Source organism: Electrona antarctica (assembly GCF_951216825.1).
Source record: "Electrona antarctica genome assembly, chromosome: 8".
Classification (NCBI taxonomy): Eukaryota; Metazoa; Chordata; class Actinopteri; order Myctophiformes; family Myctophidae; genus Electrona; species Electrona antarctica.
This window is the reverse complement of record NC_136789.1, coordinates 12,176,542-12,194,590: the sequence shown is the minus strand read 5'-3', so window position 1 is coordinate 12,194,590 and position 18,049 is coordinate 12,176,542. Positions and strand designations below refer to the sequence as shown.

General features: G+C 40.8%; 1 protein-coding gene across 1 annotated transcript in view; it reads left to right on the top strand.

The window, feature by feature from the left end:
* Positions 1-3,845, top strand: part of doc2b (double C2-like domains, beta) — a gene marked incomplete at its 5' end in the record, with an annotated part of 137,570 nt that extends 133,725 nt beyond the window's left edge. Inside the window, 2 exons of the mRNA XM_079508659.1 lie at positions 1,881-1,977; positions 3,663-3,845. Coding sequence (XP_079364785.1) covers positions 1,881-1,977; positions 3,663-3,799 — 234 coding nt within the window. The 3' untranslated portion in view covers positions 3,800-3,845. The remainder of the gene's footprint in view (positions 1-1,880; positions 1,978-3,662) is intronic.
* Positions 3,846-18,049: the final 14,204 nt, after the last annotated feature.

Sequence of the window (18,049 nt, the reverse complement as noted above, 5' to 3'; positions counted from 1 at the left end):
GTGTGTGTGTGTGTGCGTCCGTCCGTCCTTCCGTCCGTCTGTTACCAGCTAATCTCTGGCACCGTTGGCCCGATCCATGCCAAACTTTGCACACACACTCTCTGGATGCCAACGACGAACCTCTGCCCCAAATATTCCTCAACGGCCTGTTATAGCGCCACCATGAGGCCGATTTAGGTACACATTTTATCCATACATCACACAATTCGGTATACACTATCTCCATAGTCATGTGATCAACACGGATCTGCACCATTTCCCATCTTCCTTCCTGATTGGCTAAGATTCGCTTCCAAAGCTCACATGATTGGTCCGTTTCGAACAAAATGCCACAAATCACAAACACAGTGTGCAATTTACCATGAGGCCGATATTAGTCGCACAGATTTCATCCAAATCTCATGCAAATCGGTATACATGATCTCTGTAGTCATGTGATCAAGAAGAGTCTGTTTGATTTCTCAGATTCTACACTGATTGGCTAAGATTGCCTTCCAAAGTCTTCAGGAGTGGCCCGTTTTGTACAAAATGCTGCACATGTCCTGCTCATCCAGAATTCTATCCTCAGAGATGCTATGAGTGATCTGGCTCTGCATTTCCTCAACAAAATGAAGAAAATTGTTGCAAAAAACAAACAAACATGTTTATATCACTCCTAAACATTTTGCCAAACATCACACACACTCCTATCCTCCTGGTGGAGACCTGTGCCCAGAAGGGCACTTTTTCTAGTTCTCTGTTCTAAAGCTTCTTCAGATGCATTGGAAAAACACCTTATTATAGCCAGCAGATGGCACTTTGCTTGTCAATTATCGCCCCTTGTCATTCGTCCGTCCTTCCGTCCTTCCGTCCACCCCAGGGCTGAAGCATAGGGGAGGGGAGGAAGGGGGGGGGGGGGGATTAGTGGATCGTACCGTCCACAGGCAGATCAGAGCACTTGTTTGAGCCTAATTATTCAAAAAACCCTAGGCCACAGAAAATGCAATGAATGTTCAAAGTTCAGATTTGTTGGGTACAATTGAGGTCAGAAAACCTTAAAAAATAAGGAAAATTACAAGAAAAGCTGTAGAGGAAACATTCCTAGCTGTCAAGTTTATAGAATATCTCCTTTTCCAGCCAAATTAATCACCCCAGACTTGCAACAGGTCACATCTTTGGAACTTCTGTCGTCCTCAGAAACCTATCCTGAAAGATTGGCTGCCAAAGCTTGTGTAACACTTCTCAGAAATGAATTTCAAACCCCCCTGCAGATCCATGTGCTGCCAGAAATGCTCTCAAGCGTGAATGGGGCCCTTATTACTATAGTACAGTGTGCCCTGACCAAGAAGTATCAGAGAGAGACTGACCATGGGACACACACAGGCCACACACGTACGTGTCAATTCCTTTGACATTAATTCTGCCTTCTTCCAAAGGAATCACTGATTCTGGGCGCTCCTCGGAACTCAATTCCTGCCCACCACAATTAGCCATGTTTGCGGTAGGGCGATCTATGTCACTGCACTAGTCAATGCTAGATTGGTTGACTCTGGCCCTTGTTAAATGGGGGTGTGGGATAGTGCATACCTGTGCATTTTAAAACAAATTAATCTTTACCCTGCTTTGCACTGAACTGACAGAACTCCCACCATGGGACTCGGGCAATCAATTAATACAGTTGCAACCACTATATTATTGGCAAGTATTTCATACAATTTAAGTTAAAAAAATCTGAACTATCCCTTTAAATATGCCTCAAGTGGTTAATTCAAAATGTGTTTTTATTTTTCTTCTTCTTCTTCTGGTCCCAGGCAGACACCAATTTTATCTTTTGGGTCTTTCAGATGAAAAGGTTGGGAAATACTGCCTTGGATGTTTTTTCATTTTGTTTTCCTTCTTAGGAGTTCTCTTATGACATCAAATATGCAGACCTCACCAAAAAGACCCTGGAGGTGACAGTGTGGGACTATGACATAGGAAAATCCAATGATTTCATAGGTAAGCATATGTGATGATGTTGGCGCAAAGATAGCAAAATGTGAAGGACCTTTACGCCAACCCTATCTAACCTAGCTCTGTGCAACCGCCATAGACAGTATTTACTATAGAGGGTATGCGTGTGACATCATCATCAAACCCGGAAGTTATGCAGGAAGGCCTACTCATAGACATATATAAAGGCTAGATGGCTCAAGGCGGAGTCTCTGACGTAGTTACCCCGGCGCCCATCTTGCTGAGGGGCTACAGTATAGTATGTTCTATATGGCAGCTGTGAACAAAAATAGTCATAATTCGCTCAAATCTTGACGGATTTACAAACAGGTTGGTTTATTACAAACGTTATCAACGTGGCTATGATTCAGGACACTTATCTGCTTAATGTAATCCAGAGTTCAACGAGGTACGTCTCTGACGTTTATAACAAACCAAACCTTTTAAAAATCGGTTGAAAATTGAGCAAGTTATGGTTATTTAAAAAGTACATGCCCCATAGACGTACACAATGTTATGCTGCGGTAAGATGGCCGCCACGTAACGACGTCGCTCTCCATTGGCCAGCAGTGTGGGTGAGTCATCTAGCCTTTCTTATATATATCTATGGGCCTACTGAGTGACAAAAAATAATTTCTGGCCTGACAGCCCATACATACAAACAGAAAAGTCCTATCTGATTGCATTAAACAACGTTAAACATTGTTAAACTCACTTTGCCTCTCACTTTGCCACTTGATTTGCCACTCGATTTGCCATTCACTTTATGCATGCGCATACCTTCTATTCCTATATCACAAACAGAGCTATGGTGGGTACGTAGCACTTGTCTTAGTAGTGACAACACAATACTAATTGTATGACAAAATATAAATCAGGCTAATTTGTCAATATGACTTTTGACAGTGAGCACATCAGGATTGAGTGACTGTGGGCTCTTGTGTCAGGTTGGATCTTGGAGCCAGATCATATGCTCAGGTGGCCTGGCTCACATTTATTTCAGACCTCAGTGAGGTGCAGACAGCTACAGTAACATTTGATTAAACCCTTCGTCATCTTCCCGCCACACAGTCAGTTTGTGGTGAAATGGTGACACATTTTCTTATTAGGTCAGGTTACAAATGGTTGAAAGCCTTTTTACTTTTAGTGCCTTTGACTTAAGGCAGAAGTCCTCAGATTGGGTGGTTCCAACGTGTTGATGCCATGTTGTTAAATGACCAACTTTTATTATGTAACAAAAATATCGCAATGAGGTTGTATGCCTCCGCCAATCAGTTGTCTGTCGGTCCAGACTCATACTAGTGATTGAAGACTTTATGGAATGGAATGAAGGCTTTATGTGAGGTCACAGTGACCGTGACCTTTGACCACCTATACTTCAAATCAGTTCATCCTTGAGTCCAGGCGGAGTGTGTGCCGAATGTAATGAAATTCCCTCGAGGTGTTCCTGCGATATCGCATTCACAACAATGGGAAACATGTGGTCACAGGGACCCTGACCTTTGACTTTTGACCACCTACTTCTATCAGTTCATCCTTGAGTCCAAGTGGACCTTTGTGCCAGATGTCATGAAATTCCCTCAAAGTGCCCTCCAGTGTATAGGCTACTCATGGCCACTGTATAACTCTTTGACTTATTGCAGTATATTTGTAATGTTTGGTATCCTCCTTGAATTGTGCCTTTCCCACAGGTGGCGTTTCTCTGGGCATCAATGCAAATGGGGAGCGGCTCAAACACTGGTTTGACTGCCTCAAAAACAAAGACAAGAAAATTGAGCGTTGGCATACATTGACCAATGAATTGCCTGGTTCAGCGCTCAACGACTAAAGACCCACAACCTATCTTGTCCAATCAATTGGTCCCTATACCTGGATGAAGCAGATTCTGTACGACCAACGGCCTCGATGTCTTATTGCTCGCAGCTCCTCTTACTCTATGTGTTATATCCAGGCTGGCCGTGAACTGTGCAGTGAGTGACCGATGTCCCCCCCCCCCCCCCCCTGTGTAATCCTCCACTGTATATCTACTGTATAGGGCTTGTCTGAATCAAAATAGCAGAAATCTTGTGTGTGTTCAACAAATGCATCACATATAATAGGGGTTGCACAACATCTGCTTTTTACAAAATAGACCAAGCTTGTTGCCCGCTAAAAATCAAGTCAGACCGGCTTGGGAAATCTATAGGTGGGGAAAGTCAATAGGGTGAAATGCTCTCCGCTCCCTGGACAGCTTTTACTGAAATGTGCTCTTGATCAAAAGACTTAACCCTCAATTTCTCCTGGGGAGCTTCCCAGTGGCCAATGTAGAATACTATATGGTTGCACTTGACAACTTTGCAGTGTGAAGTGTGAGCGTGAAGCAGGGTATCGTGAAAAGAAGCACCCGTGCTTATTCAACTTGGCCTGGCCAAATCAAATGCTTTCAAACAAGTTAAAAATAATAACAAGGCAACATTGTCAACATTACAGGAGCTGTAATGTTGTGAATTGTTCTCAACATGCATGGTGCATGACGGCAAACCAATTGTAGATAAAGCCCCTAAAAAATAGTTAATACACTGTACAAACAAAGTACGATAATTACTGTCAGTTTGATAGCAAAGATATCTTTTGTAGGAATCATGCCACTCTTGTCGGGTCTATTTTTAACTTAAATGCCACAAAATATGAATGAATAATCTAAACTGCCGTCAAATAGTATTGCAATAAGTATAGATGTTGCATGCTAAACAATTGCAAAACAAGACCTTGAGCAAGGTAGGCCTACAGTATGACAAAATATACTGTAGGCCTGACTATTTTTCTTGTGAAGGTAAATAATTGATGCATTGGACTTACTAATACATTTTTCAGTGCAACCCCTATAATGTATAGTGTGCAGTCTACTAAACCCAAAGTTTACACTATGGAAAATGTGTTTTCACAAATCGTGCTGATTGCATTTTCAACTGAAATATGGAGAACATGTATTTATCTTAAAAGGGCAGACTTTTAACATAGAAAGTTTACAACAGACTGCTAAGACAAAAGCATGTAATGTTTACAACAGCTACTCTTGCTAAAGTTCAAGTTTGCTGCTGAAAGGGCAAACAAGCTCTTGTTAACGTTGTGAGAGGAGTCCAGCTGCGGCCTAGCTGTAGCACCTCAAACTGCCCACTCACACGCCACAGCCACCGCCACCACACAGCGGTTGGCTCGCGAATTATGACTTTTCTGAACCAAAAATAAGTTTCATTCATCATATCAACATTTCTAGATTCTTTGTAGATCATGTCGACTCAACCCAGTCCATGTGGAAATTAACCCCAGGTGTAATCTCATTTTGTTAATTCTCAAGTACTATTTGAGTCATCATGCAACATATCCGTGGAGTCAGTCGAAACATAACCGGGTTGCAGAGCGGTGGGCGCAGTTTGAGGGGCTGTGGCTTGCTAGTGCTACAACCTGCAGCCGGAGCTTATTGTGAAAGTCGTTGCAATAGTCCCGGCCTGCATTGTAAGCTTTACTTAGATGGATAGGGGTTGAATGGATGAATTATTACTGTACTAGCTCTGTATGTATGTTGTTAGTATCCTGTAGCATACATGTATGTTCTTTGAGTATATGTTCTTTGAGGTATTATTTTATGTAAGCCACTCCATTATAAGTGTATTCGACAGAATGTACATTTAATCCTCTCTATACCATAGTAAATCCACTGAGAATGTGCACCTTAGTGCTCAGTGTTGTTGATATTGTTTATGCATTGTTCAAAGGTCTTTGCTTGGACACATATGATGGAACAGAGACAGTTGAATTTATAGCTCAACAATAATACATTGGGCTTTATAAATAAGATTGTATACCAGATCATATCTATATTTTTACTTGGCCTCCTAGTAGGCTTTTACACATTTTAAATGGCCACTCGCTGTTTGACTTTAGACCTGTACTAGTGATGTTAATTATACGTTTGATTCTGGCTCATGACCTTTGTTAAGGGTAATTTACTTAGTTGCACACCAATGTCACGCGCTGAAATTAGACGACCTTCAAGCTCACAATGCATCGCGGTGTGCAACCAAGTATAACTGAACCTTTATTTGTCACCCCATTTTTCTTTTTCCATAATTCCATGCAGCATTTATAATTCCTGTCAGATCATGTTTCAAAATGCAGTACTGTATGTCTATATCGTTGATTTGTTCATCTGTACTTACATGCAAGAAAAGTATAAGCCTACTGCTATTGTGCACTACAGTTTTTTCTTACTGTATGTCTTTGTGGCTGACAGGATTTCAGAAAGACATATTAGAAGTACTCATTTAATTTGAAACATCAGGTGCTACTGCACAGTGACTAACAACTTTGGAGACCCCAAACAATAGGTATTTAATTTCCTTTTAAATAATTTTGACTATCTCACCTGATTTGTTTAATTATTAGCACAGTGCTATTTTTTACTGTATTAATACTGACTTATGAGAAATTACAGACAATTACATTGTCTGTGAGAAAGTTTCATTGTGACAAAGGATTTAAATTGTATTAGATAATTTAATATTAATATTCAAAGCAGGTGGAGGCAATGTTCATTACTTTACATGAGCACTTGTCAATACTCCAATAGCTAATCACTACACTCATTTGAAAAAGCCTTACAGTCTCTTTATGGACAGTATAACGTTACGAGGCACAAGCTTGATATGAAATCTTGCTGGGAGTCCAGTATACCCCTTGAGAACATGGTGACCCACCTTTCTCCAGTGATATACAGTACTATTAATACAGCCAGCCCAACATGTGATATTTTGTAATCTGTCTGCCTTTGTACTGAAGCTCAATATTACGAAAAAACTAAATGCATGCATATGTTCTTGGTTTGTCATGAGACGACTTTGCCTAATGTTTGATACTGCTGTTTTTTCTGTAAAACACAACTGTGTACATGCTATATGATAATGCTACAAGTCAGTCTTTATTCTGGACAACATTTTGTACCTTTGAAGAATATTGCATTGCCTGTTAGGCTGTATTGACTATCTGGAAGCGTGACTTGATGTTAATTAAATACTCTCCTTTATTTTTGCTCCTTTTTAACTCGGGCTGTTTGCATTATTCTGGTGGTTTTCTGTAACGAAAACAAATGTGTTTATTTACTTACATCTTAGTCTTGCACCACATAGCCAGGTTAATCCATTCTTTATTGGTTTACCATGAGACAGATATTTTAACATTTATATTCCTTCCACAATGGAGCAAGATAGGCATGCATACACTGTGTGACATTTGTAATGGCTGTGTTAACAATTCAAGGCTGGAGTATATGGCATGTAAGCATATCACATTTATGAAGAATTTGCTGACGGACTGATTCCTGTCTTATAACAGAATCTAGCTGCTGATAAGAATCTTGGTTCTCAGCTTACCACTCTGATGAATGTATAGCTTTAATTATTTTTCATCATCATACAGTAACATTATTAAATGCTCTGTAAGCCATTTAAAAGTTATCCATTTATAACTTTTGAAACGTCCACACTCCCCAGGCCATGGCTACATTTTTTTGGTCATTTGGACATTTTTTTGGTCTCCAAAGGGGGTCTTGTTGGGTATAATTGGATTCAGCTCAATGCCACTGGTCAAACCCCCATGGGCCACCATGCCCACTTCCACTTTATTAATGCCTCCGAAGGAGACCTTGTGGAAAAAGTCACTGGACTCAGGAGCCACGACTTCCAAGTTGACCTCCCCGTGCCACTGCCTTCTGTTTTTTTCAAATAATTATACGTCTACAGCCTTCCAGTAAATTAATAAATACAATACATAAATTATTACAATATTCAATGTAGCACTAGCTGTTAATTAACCGCAATGAAATGCTGTTGCGTTGAAATATAAAATGTAGGCTGTGTCCGAAAACCCTTCCGACTCACTAGTGCACCAGATAAGCCTAGTGATGATTACGCCATTTTGTTGTCCACAATGCATTGTGAAGCGTTTGGGTACAACTGATGGTCACTATCGCAAAGAATGTAGATGAACATGGATTCAAGGCACACTATAAAGATTTCTGTTCTGGTAGCATTTTCTTGAAACTTGCAGACTGGTTATGTAACTTCCCATGGGAAATTGTCTGGACACCAACAGAAGGATTTCTCAGTTTGAATATCCAAAGAATATAACACTGTATCATACATTCATACATAATACATTTTTCACCACACTTAAAATAAAAACAATTTGTATGTAAGATTTCCTTTAATATGAGTAGCTAACTGATGGGTTTTTCATAGATGGAGGTTTCCTGGAGACTTTCTTGATGATGATATGCATTATGTGCTGTAACAACAACACGTTTTTTTCCCTTTGTATCAGGTGAAACCTGACTAATGAAAGCTCATGAAATAGACGACTACTATCCATAGTCACCACCTAGTCATACTGAATGCCTAGTTTTCTATTGTACGTCTATGTTTTTGACTGTAGGGGATGGCAAACACAAACAAAAGAAATAGGAAGTGATGTGGCTCCAATGTTGATCTCTGACTTGGCTTCAATGTGGATCTCAGTTTGATTCATTGATTGAACATGTTATTCACAGTATGTAGAATGGGTAGCCTACATTTCAAGTTGTTCAAGGAGTCCAGGGATTCACATGAAGGAGTCTAGGGATTCAGGGATTATTAGTGCTTCAGATTTGAATCAAAATATCACACAAGTGTCATGTAATCATGTATGTATGCCAGCCATTTTTAAACAGAGTATGCATTCATCTTTAGAACATTACTAAGCATTATTAATACACTGTTACGTCACAAACGATCATATCCTGGTGGAGACCTGTGTCCCGAGGGCCACTTTTCTAGTTTCTTCTTGTATTGCTGTTTGTCCAGCAGCTGGACTAGAGTGGATGTGCATGCACTATCACCTCTGTCAGTTGATTGATCTCCCTGGTGATGATGCATGGGAGCTGGCTTTCAGGATATCGGTTCAAATAACATCCAAAACAGCATGGTAAAACAGTGATCTTGGTCACTGAGTATATATGTATATAATATATATACAATATGTGTGTGTGTGTGTGTGTGTGTGTGTGTGTGTGTGTGTGTGTGTGTGTGTGTGTGTGTGTGTGTGTGTGTGTGTGTGTGTGTGTGTGTGTGTGTGTGTGTGTGTGTGTGTGTGTGTGTAAACTTGCTTGTACTGAATGTCAATATTTGTATACTTCAAGATACTGAATTATAAAAAATAAACACCCAGATCAAACATTTTCAATGCAAGGTATTAAGTGAAAGAAGTCAAAAACATGCATCATTTCCATCGAGAAAAGATCTTGGCTATTATCGCCTTCAGTTGTCACATTTCAAACCAGACTATCTTTTCCACAATCGTAGCTACAGAGACTGTAATAGGCTCTGTGCATATAGTTTCCAACAAGTCTATGTAATTAAGGAAAGGACAGATATGCCACTTTCTTGGTCTAGCAATTCAAGCTGGAACATTCCATGAATCTGTGAAAGACCATTTGAACAGATGTATTTTGTGTGCACTGGAAGGTGTGAGCTGAGCCCTGCCAACAGTGGTGTTCTCAGTATTTCACATGAGTCATGCGGAAGAGATTAAAGACTTAATCCATGTCTTCAATTCAGCATGCTTTGTCCACTAGTTAATAGTGAATAAGCGAATGTAGTATTTTAGAGATCATAACATTTACGTTCTCATCATTCATACAGTGTATTCATTTTTATGGTGTGGTCCTATTTTTTACTTTATTTATTTTTTTACATTTTGTCATCACCCCCGGAGGACAGAGGTGGGTTGTTGTTTAGGCCCCCCGGAGTCCCGGGGTGGGTTTGCAAGACATCAATGAATGTGTGTCTGTATCAGAAACCAATCTAATTGTATGTCGGAAATGGTGACGTTTTTTAACCAATACAATTCAATTCAACTTTATTAGCAGACTCATGTCCATAGAGATACATACGGGGTTAACATACAAGAGATACAACAGGCAATAAAATCATAAAAGAATGTAAAACAAATGCATAACAGGCAGAATATACAGGCATTTAAGCCAGTGTACCCTTAATCTTGATGTATAACGTGAACAGCTCACTGAGGGGCTCACTGAGGGGCTCACTGAGGGGATTTTTTACAACATGACCACAGGTGAGCAGTATAAAGCGGTGTGCAATATGCCTTGAACAAGGACACTTTCACATTAGTGGAACAATGACTGAACTTGTGTTTGCTTGAGCATACAACTTCCGACATTGTCTGTATATATCATCATCATCAGTCATTTGATCCGTAATAAAATGGCCAAGATATTTAATCTTATTCCAGATTCAGCAAGGCCGACAGCTTCTCAGTTAAAGTGGGTGAAAATATTATCACACGAAAAGATGAAATTACCTATACCTAGGTTCCATCCTGGAGGCAAATCTTTCCGGTGATAAAATGGCCACCTATGTAATCAAAACAAGTCAACCAAAGAAAAAGATTCCTGTACAGGATCTCCTCACTGGTCAACAAAAACACCTTGAAGACCCTAACAGGAGCCCTCATACAAGGTGTCTTCGATTGCATGCACCTCTTGGTACCACAGCACCTCAAAGGCCCTTAAAACAAGGCTCCAGACTTCCCAAAACAAACTGGCCAGGCTACTACTTAGCCTCACTCCCAGAAGCCATCTCAACCCATGCCCATTTTGATAGGCTGGAATGGTTTAGGGTTGACGACAGAGTAGGCCTACACTACAGCATCTTGCAATAGGCCTGGTCTACAAGATTCGCTACACCACTAAGATATACCCATTGTAGAAGCCATTTAACTGTTTTTTGTATGTAATTATTATGATTTCTGTTTATTATTTAGTATATTCAGTTTTGAGATAATTATTTAGATAATTGAATTTAATTGATACGTTCACTGAATTATTGGCTTATTGACACCAAGGGCACGCCTCCCCAGGCCTAATTGACAGAGCAGAGAGAGCATATCAAGGCTGGGGTAATTGGGAATGGTTATGCACCTGGGTGGAAATACGCTTTTACCAGGCCAGCCAGGAGAATGCCACAGAGAGAAGCTGTTTGTTCTGTAATGCACTTTAATGGCGAATTAAATATGCAAACAAAAAATAATTCAACTTGTGGACAATGGTTTCTTCTTGCCTGCGTACAGCCCAAGTCTGGGTGCATCAGTGAGTTTTGTCTGTTTGTTTGAAAGCTGACAGAGCCACTACAAAAGTAAAAGCCTATTCCATTGAACTTGAAACAAGAGGACTCGAGCCAGGAACTGGACATTCTTTTTTTTCTTTTCTTTTTTTAACAATATATTTATTGCCATTCTTTTTCATTTATATAAAACATTACAGTTATAGCTCTCTTGTTAAATAAAATGTCCAGAAAAAACAAACATAACAGCTACAATACAATACAATACAATACAATACAAATACAATGACAACAAATAAATAAAAAATACAATCATAACAAACAACTCAACAATAAAAAAACAAACAAATAAAACAGATATGGTCCCCATTTTCCTCCCCACATTACTGTGGATTATCTAATACCGGTCCTAATGGATTGCTGTTCATAAAATGCATGAACTGTCCCCATATTTCTTGAAAGTCATCAGATTTCCCTTTAATGGCTAAAGTAAATTTTTCTAGTGCAAGACAATTTGACAATTCTTTGTACCATTGCTTGATGTCTGGTTTGTCTGGAACTGGACATTCTGGTGAAACAAGAACAAAAAGAATTGGAAAAGGCCAAAGGATGGAGAATTGGAATCTGCAAGGAATGTAGCCCCTCTCGGCACCCTCCGTAAAGTTTGTTTACTTTACGTAGGGTCCCTTTGCATCTATTCCACGCGAAATGGTATACAGACGTACATACCCTCGGAAAAGGCCGTGCTGCGGCCTTTTGGTGGTGGTGAGATGTTTCAAAAGAAGCCTATATCGGCTATAGGAGACAACGGAAACGTCAGAGAATTTTCATTTGGCGCAGAAGCCGTTAAGTACTTTGTTTGACCGTTTTGGCTGATATGAAATTCTCTCTTCCTTCCTTCCTTGACTTCCTTATTGACATCCCATTGTACCGCCTCCAGCACCAGATTCAGATTCAGATTCAGATTCAGATACCTTTATTTGCCATTGTGTAAAACACATAGGAATTTGTTTTGACATTAGCGTGTGTGCATTCATTTTTCCTTTTTTCACATGTAACACAAATAACAACAACAACACAAATACAACACCGTGCAGGAAGTATAAGGGCTGGCTAGCTGAGACAGAGCAGATCAGAGGCAGGAACGTAGGGACGCGCTCCACCTCAAGGTGGAACTGACAACAGGAGCAAGAGGGGCTGCTCCACCATTACCACCAACATGATCTCTATCATGCACAGAGAAAATCATTCAGAAGCAGCATGTCTTCATGGTGGAGACTTCAGAGGAGCAAGCTGACATGTTGAAACAACGCGTCACCCTGAAGAGAAAGTTTAAAAAAGAATACACATATTTTCTCATTGACTTCCCAGGAAGCAAGCAAGGCTGCATTGCAGTTGTGCCAGAGGAAAGGGACACAGACTTGTCTCACTTTCTGTGGTGGCTTGAGGGCTATGTCAAGCCTTCTCCAGAAGACCAGTACACTGGAAGGGCCTGTCAGTCAACAAGCTCCATTTGCTATTGAAGGCACCAGAGAGAACAGACTGAAGACTAATAACTTTGATTTTTCTTTTCTCTAGTCTTTCTCTTTATTTATTTATTTTGCAGTGACAACAAAAGAAGATTCAGTCCAGATTAAATACATGACACATACCACACACCCAATGTTTATTTTGTGTAATGGCTTCTTTAAAAATGTATTTTGTAATTGTGTTTATATATTATGCACAATTAGGGGCCAGAGTGTAGAAGCCAGTTTTTTGTATGTAATAATTATGATTTCTGTTTATCATTTAGTCTATTCAGTTTTGAGATAATTATTTAGATAATTGAATTGAATTGATACGTTCACTGAATTATTGGCTGATTGACACCAAGGGCACGCCTCCCCAGGCCTAATTGACAGAGCAGAGAGAGCATATCAAGGCTGGGGTAATAGGGAATGGTTATGCACCTGGGTGGAAATACGGCTTTTACCAGGCCAGCCAGGAGAATGCCACAGAGCGAAGCTGTTTGTTCTGTAATGCACTTTAATGGCGAAGTAAATGTGCAAACAAAAACAATGGACAATGGTTTCTTCTTGCCTGCGTACAGCCCAAGTCTCAGTGAGTTGTGTCTGTTTGTTTGAAAGCTGACAGAGCCACCCATGTACCTGTCTAAATACTAATGTCAACTAAATCCACACTCCCAACACCAGAGGGAGTTCGGCTGCAATTTGAAACTGGCCCCCGTAAAAAAAAAGGTCAGAGTCCTTTTTTCCCATACTGTAGCTGAGTGTAGCATACATATATATATTTGTACGTCTTTAAATGTTCTGATGTAATCGTCTTAGTCCTTATCATGGTTTTTGTCCTCAAAGTAGCAGTTTTTGTATTTACTTGTGCTTTTGTAGCAGTGGCTCTGCATGATGGCCTCAAAAGTCTAATATCCCCCCAGTCCATAGGGACATCCCTTTGGTCTAGTGGTTAATATATTGGACTTTCATGTGGAAGGCTGAGTTTGAATCCTGGGTGTTACACTTTTGTTTGAAATGTACCCATTCCATTCTACATACTGTGAAATCAATCAACCCTCACCTGTGTGTGTGTGTGTGTGTGTGTGTGTGTGTGTGTGTGTGTGTGTGTGTGTGTGTGTGTGTGTGTGTGTGTGTGTGTGTGTGTGTGTGTGTGTGTGTGTGTGTGTGTGTGTGTGTGTGTGTGTGTGTGTGTGTGTGTGTGTGTGTGTGTGTGTGTGTGTGTGTGTGTGTGTGTGTGTGTGTGTGTGTGTGTGTGTGTGTGTGTGTGTGTACACCAGAACCCAAACATTAAAACTAGGTGGAGTGAATGTTAACTGCTGGAGACTGAAGAGGTATTATTATTTTTTGGCCAGATCACCACCAAATGGTACCTTTGTCCATATGGCACTTCACAATGTGCATTGCATTCACATTCAGCCAAATCACTATGCATTAATTATGAAACCATCGTCCATTCACTTCATGGAATATGAAAATCTGTCAATGCATAACAAGGAGGAGTCAGCACTCTGACATATAGGCTAATGAAGTAGTTGGAGACTACTGTTTTGGATTTTGGATTTGCTACAGCAGTTAAAATGTTTAAACAACTGCTCTTGACCTCTGACATCATTGCAGACTTCTCAGCTCGAAAATATAAATGAAAGTTGCTGCAAGGGGGATATAGAGGAGGCCACTCAGAGTACACTTCAGAATAAATGGACTTCATTCCTGAAGTCTGGACTGCTCCCTCCCTGAGGCCAGACTGCTCTATAGTACCTTGTCCAGGATGTGTTCCTGCTGAAACACCACAACTGGAATGAATTAAGTGTCATCTATGCCATCTTTACACCTCAGTCGAGCTAGTCAGATTGTCTGATTGTCTGCTGCCATTGGAGAGGTTGCAATGAGCAGACGTTTAAGTGGCCCTGCCTATGCCCCCAGTCCAGGGGCTTGCATCAATGATGTTGCTCGAAAGCTGGGGTATGAAATCTCTTAGGAACTACCTGATAAAACTGTTTATCAGAGACTAAATTGTCATGGATGACAGTGCTTGGCCGCTCATCAGGGCCCCACTGGTGGTGAAGAAAGGGCCCTTGTTGACTCTGATTGTAGTGGATAGTGTGTTGGCACTAGATGGTGATACCCTGTCGTGTTCATCGGCACTGAAAACGGCTACATTCAGAAAGCTGTGAACTACGCTTGGGAGATGTTCATTATTGAAGAGATTCCGCTGTATGAGGAGGACTGGAGCTCTCTTCCAGCAAGGACCAGATGTATGCAGGGTCAGAGTTTGATGCTGCTACGATACCAGTCATAGTCCGGCAGCCGAGGTGGACAGGTGGGAAATTTGGTATATAGATTGATTGATTGATTGAAAAATGTATTAACAGTTTGCAGAATTACAGTACATTTCAAGCACAAACTCAATACAAAGGCTGTTAACTGTGAGTGGACGACCCAATTAAGCATTACACTTGTTTCCAATAGGGTCCACCATTCAATTCATCAAAAACATTTAGAGACGTACAAATAGTCACTTCTATATAGACAAAGGACAGAACAGGAATTCATCATAAAGGAGGTAAAAATGGAAAAGAAACATATACAGTGAGGGAAAAAAGGGGTGGGCGGTGGGGGGGATTCACGTTCAGCTCCGTTCATTTGTTTGTTTTCCTTGGAGGAGCTGCGTTGGGTCCCCAAGTCGGCTTCGTGGCCGTACCTTGAGTTGGCTGTGTGGCCGTGACCGTCTCTTGTGTTGTCCTTGTGTTGGGTCCCCAAGTCGGCTCCGTGGCCGTACCTTGAGTTGGCTGTGTGGCCGTGACCGTAAAGTATTTTTTATTGGCCTAAAATATTGTCTATATACACATTCATGAATCCACTTGCTGACCGGCTGAAAGTATTGGGACTACATGGGAGTTTTCGTGATTCTGAATCCATTCCAAGCATTAGTTTTGCACAAAATACACTCATTGGGCTAAAAACGGCCATAGACATGACAAATGTGGTGAGGTTTTGGGCACATTTGGGCAAGTGGCTATGGCTGCTTTTAGCCCAAGGAGTGTATTTTGTGCAAAACTAATGCATGCAGGAATGGATTCAGAATCATGAAAAAACCCCTAGTTTGACATGTCACATGCTACTTAAAGCAAAAGGAAAATTTGTCATTTTTGCCTGCTATAGGATGTTAATGGTAGGGTCACAAGAAACTCCTATAAAAAAGATTGCCCAATACTAACAGCAAGTGGATTCATGAATGTATGTATATAGACAATATTTTAGGCCAATAAAAAAGACTGTCCAGCCGCCGGACTATCAGTGACTGCAGTCATTATGAGTCCTGTGTGGACTGTGTGTGTCCTGGCCAGAGACCCTTACTGCCTGGGACTCACCCACTCCGACAGCAAATACTATATTTACGGTGGATGTCTCCTCATTGTAAATGCCTCAGAATCAGATCTTGTACGCCTGTGACTCCATAGAAGGCATATAGAGCCTGTCAAGAAGAAAGGATACATCAGGACCATGGTGATTTTCAATTACAGTCCTGCACTGATGGTGGACAAGTTGTCAGCAGGGCAGGGGCAGTACATTTACACAGCTCCATGCAGGCTCTGCTGATGCTATCTCTGTGTCCCTCCTTGCCGTCTAATCGTAGAACCACTGGGTTTAGTAAAGCCCAGGTGCATTTAGTACACCCAAGCTCATAAAAGTACTGCAGATTACTGCCAGCACATGCCCTGCTATAATCACCCTACTACATGAACCTGTGACCGTAGACTGTCAGCAATGATGATTCAGAGATATGAACGTACACCCTTATAGTCTGCGACTATAAGGGTGGTTTCCTTCCTTATACTGTTGTTCCTATGACTTCGGACGGAGTTAGATAAACGGCAGCATAGACAATGAGACAGACAGACAGACAGACAGACATGAGACAGACAGACATGAGACAGACAGACAGACAGACAGACAGACATGAGACAGACAGACAGACAGACAGACAACTATAGTCTCTTTCAGAGCCACACCTTGAAAGATGAAAATGGCCATAGCTTAGTGGCTATATGGCTAGAGAGACCATGCATCTCTGGTAGTCAGAACATAGAAGGTCATCGGTTCGCCTCGCGGCCCCATGTTGAATTGTCCCTGAACCAGACACCTAATCCCAACAGCTCAATCCCCTCCGACAATCTATCTGTTCTGAGCAGCCATTACCTGGGTGAAGCTGAAACTGAATTTCACACAAGCACACACACACACACACACACACACACACACACACACACACACACACACACACACACACACACACACACACACACACACACACACACACACACACACACACACACACACACACAAGGTCTCAATTACACAGCTGTTAACTCCTATTTGTCTAAATTAATTACTATTTTTGGGATGCCACTATATGTTGGACGGAGACATTTAGCTACATTTTGCAAATTAAATTCAGCATGCACTTGTCACAAAAATGCCCTCAAATGTCTAAATGTATAGCCTAAATTGTCTCCCATAAAGCAGTAGAGGATCACTCGTTCTATTTGGAATCTGTGATACAACTACATGTCCCAACATGCCCAGCTCCACTGCAGGTCCTCCCCCAGCTTTTGAATGGCAAGTTGTTTGTTTCGCTGTTACCAACTGCTGTCCCTGTTGGAGAGAAAATATACGCACCCTACCCAACATCTTTACTTCCGGAATTATCGTTTTTCCTTCACAATAAAAGCACAAGGAGGCCTATATTTAAACGGCCCTTTGAGTTTGGAGTGAAAACACAGGCCTAAATAAATTCACAAACAAATGTCTCACAAAAAAGTACAATTTACAATTAGGCATTTAGTAGATGCTTTTAGCCATCCCAGAGCAATCAGAGTACGGTAAGTATTAAAGCATGCATGAATGAACCCTAGTCAACAGTGCAAATAAGTGAACAATGAATGCAAAAAAATAATAATCATGGATTACCATTTACCAAATTAAACCTACTGTAGCATCTGTCTAAACAATACTATCAGTGGTTCACTGAGTGGTTCAATATCGCCCTGGGTTCACGTTTGATGAATTGAGTATGAAGGTCCCCAGTGTAAACAAGCCAATAGGCTATCTTGGGTTTAAATCCTCTTAACCACCTTGTATTGAACTGTACTTTCCTGTGCTTTTTTTCTGCAAACTGTTAATAAAGTAGTTCAGCTCAAAGTGGGTTCTTGAGAGCGTTCCAGAGGATTCCTATCAAGTTTAGTATTATAGCCTCAATTTTACTACTACTTTAACCTTACATTGGCTATTTGAAAATAGCAGATCTACAAGCTCACAACATCAAATGTAGATGATGATTGATTTTTTTTTAAATACATATATTAAAATGTAATCTTTTGGGGGAAATGAAGTCTCATCCAAACACAC